We start from the raw sequence: 2,048 nt of genomic DNA on the forward strand, positions 1-2,048 counted from the left end.
GACTTAATTTGATTTATTAATAGACTTAATTTCAACGAAAGAATTTTAATTTCTATGCAGTTTTATGTTTATTTCATATTTTATTCCGATTGTATTCGAAGTAGAGAAAAAAAGAAATTATTATGTATACATTATTATTATTATTATTATTATTATTATTATTAAATAAATATGATTTTATCAATTTCAATTTTTTTTCTTTTTTTCATATAAAGACTTTTTCATATAAAGAAATAAGACTTTTTTGAGTAAAAAATATTTGAAATTTTTTATTAGTATACGAAGTGTCGAATTGTTTAAATCTAACGTATAAATCTCCCCGCATTTTCTTTTAAGCTTGCAATAAAATGTTTTGAAGGGAACGAGCACTCTTCTCTTGTCGCTCACCTGTTGCTTTCTAGTTATCGTGTCGTCAAGTCAGCTATATGTGACAAGATTTTGTAAGCGTATGGCGTATGTTCCAATACAATTGTGTCTTCAGTTTTGCATGCACTGCTGTTGCGCTGTAGTTCGATTTTCCATCTATAAGTTTTGATATAACGTTCGATTGAATCTTGATTTTTAAAGGATTTTAAAATTCTTCAATTAATTCATAGATGGATGTGTATAAAAATAAGATAAGTACGATCGAAAAGACTTTATAAAAAATTAAATAATTTTTACCTTTGAAAAAAGAGTTTAGTAATAGTTTTCTAATAATTAAAATTATTGGATTTACGTTTTTCATTTTTAAATAAGCTTACCGTTACCACATTTCATAATTACAGAATATAAACTTCTATTAAATTTTTTCTTAATAGAACAAGTCTTAAATAAGAGATAAAAATAAAAAAATCTGTCATTCATATATATATATATATATATATATATAAAATGCGAAGGAATTAATTTAATAATTCTAATAACATCGATTTGAGAGATGAAATTAGCACGGCTAAATATTTATCACAGGTAATACAGGAAATATGGATATAAATAATTCGTTGACTGCAGAAATATATAGAATATGCGAAATACCGTTATAGGTATGCATGTTAAAATTATACTTATGGAAGACAAGAGATTACTAAATCAACGACTGACTCTACAAACCGATGTGATTTTAGCGTCTAACATCTCATCATACGATATGGAAATCTTTTGCCCTACATTTCTAGATACATATATCCCCATAATAAATGTACGTTTACAACACTTTTATGTATATCGGACTTATAATTATAGTTTTCATGTCGATAGCGAGATATTTAGAAAGTTCATCTTGTAGGAAAATGCAGACGCGTGGGATCATATGATAGATTCCAAAATGAAAGACAATGAAGTGAAAGACTCTCTCTCTCCGAAGACAATGTCGTCATTTCACGATATACAATCAGTTTTCATATCTCATTTCAGGGTCGGACCCGATTTTCCAGATTCCGTTCGCACGTGCTTGCTGCATCAAAAGTTACAGGTGACGCGAATTGCCAAATATTTTATGTAATGCTTATATAATTTTTATGTACTTTTCTTAGGAATAAGAATTAGGAGTAAGAATTTCATTGGCTTTGTTCTTTTGTGCTCGCAGATGATGAACTGCTGTATAACGAGGAAAAAAACGAGGGAGGAAAATGCGCATAGATCTCAGAGCATGGAAATCGATGATGTGGACGAAACAGGTAATATTCGCGAATTAATTACGCTTTACACGCGAATGATAGCGGAGAAAATTGAAAATTATTGATCTGGATAATTCTGCTGTTGCAGAATCCGAAGATGAATTTTTCGAATGCACGAGCGAGGAATTGACGAGTGAGGAACTGACATCAACGAAGCCACAATTGAAGGTGAAGCATTTACTGTGGAACAAACCCGCGGGAAGATTGGCAAAACATCCTTCGCTCAGGTTAATTTTTCTTTACGAATAACAACCGCAAATGGCTGAGTTTTGCTTAACTTAGAATTACAGCTTACAATATTATCAAAGAAATTTTTTCTCGATATATAAAATTGAAATATTATAACTTTATTTGTTATAAATAAGTAATGAAATAAAATAGTACAATATT

At 29.4% G+C, this 2,048-nt stretch overlaps 1 protein-coding gene across 1 annotated transcript in view; it reads left to right on the plus strand.

The window, feature by feature from the left end:
- The window catches only part of LOC108686148 (rab3 GTPase-activating protein catalytic subunit), a 43,076-nt gene that overhangs the window by 37,556 nt on the left and 3,472 nt on the right, over positions 1–2,048 (plus strand). The window contains exons 7-9 of the mRNA XM_018191277.1: positions 1,396–1,453; positions 1,568–1,658; positions 1,747–1,885. Coding sequence (XP_018046766.1) covers positions 1,396–1,453; positions 1,568–1,658; positions 1,747–1,885 — 288 coding nt within the window. The remainder of the gene's footprint in view (positions 1–1,395; positions 1,454–1,567; positions 1,659–1,746; positions 1,886–2,048) is intronic.

Source organism: Atta colombica, unplaced genomic scaffold (assembly GCF_001594045.1).
Source record: "Atta colombica isolate Treedump-2 unplaced genomic scaffold, Acol1.0 scaffold164, whole genome shotgun sequence".
Lineage (NCBI taxonomy): Eukaryota > Metazoa > Arthropoda > Insecta > Hymenoptera > Formicidae > Atta > Atta colombica.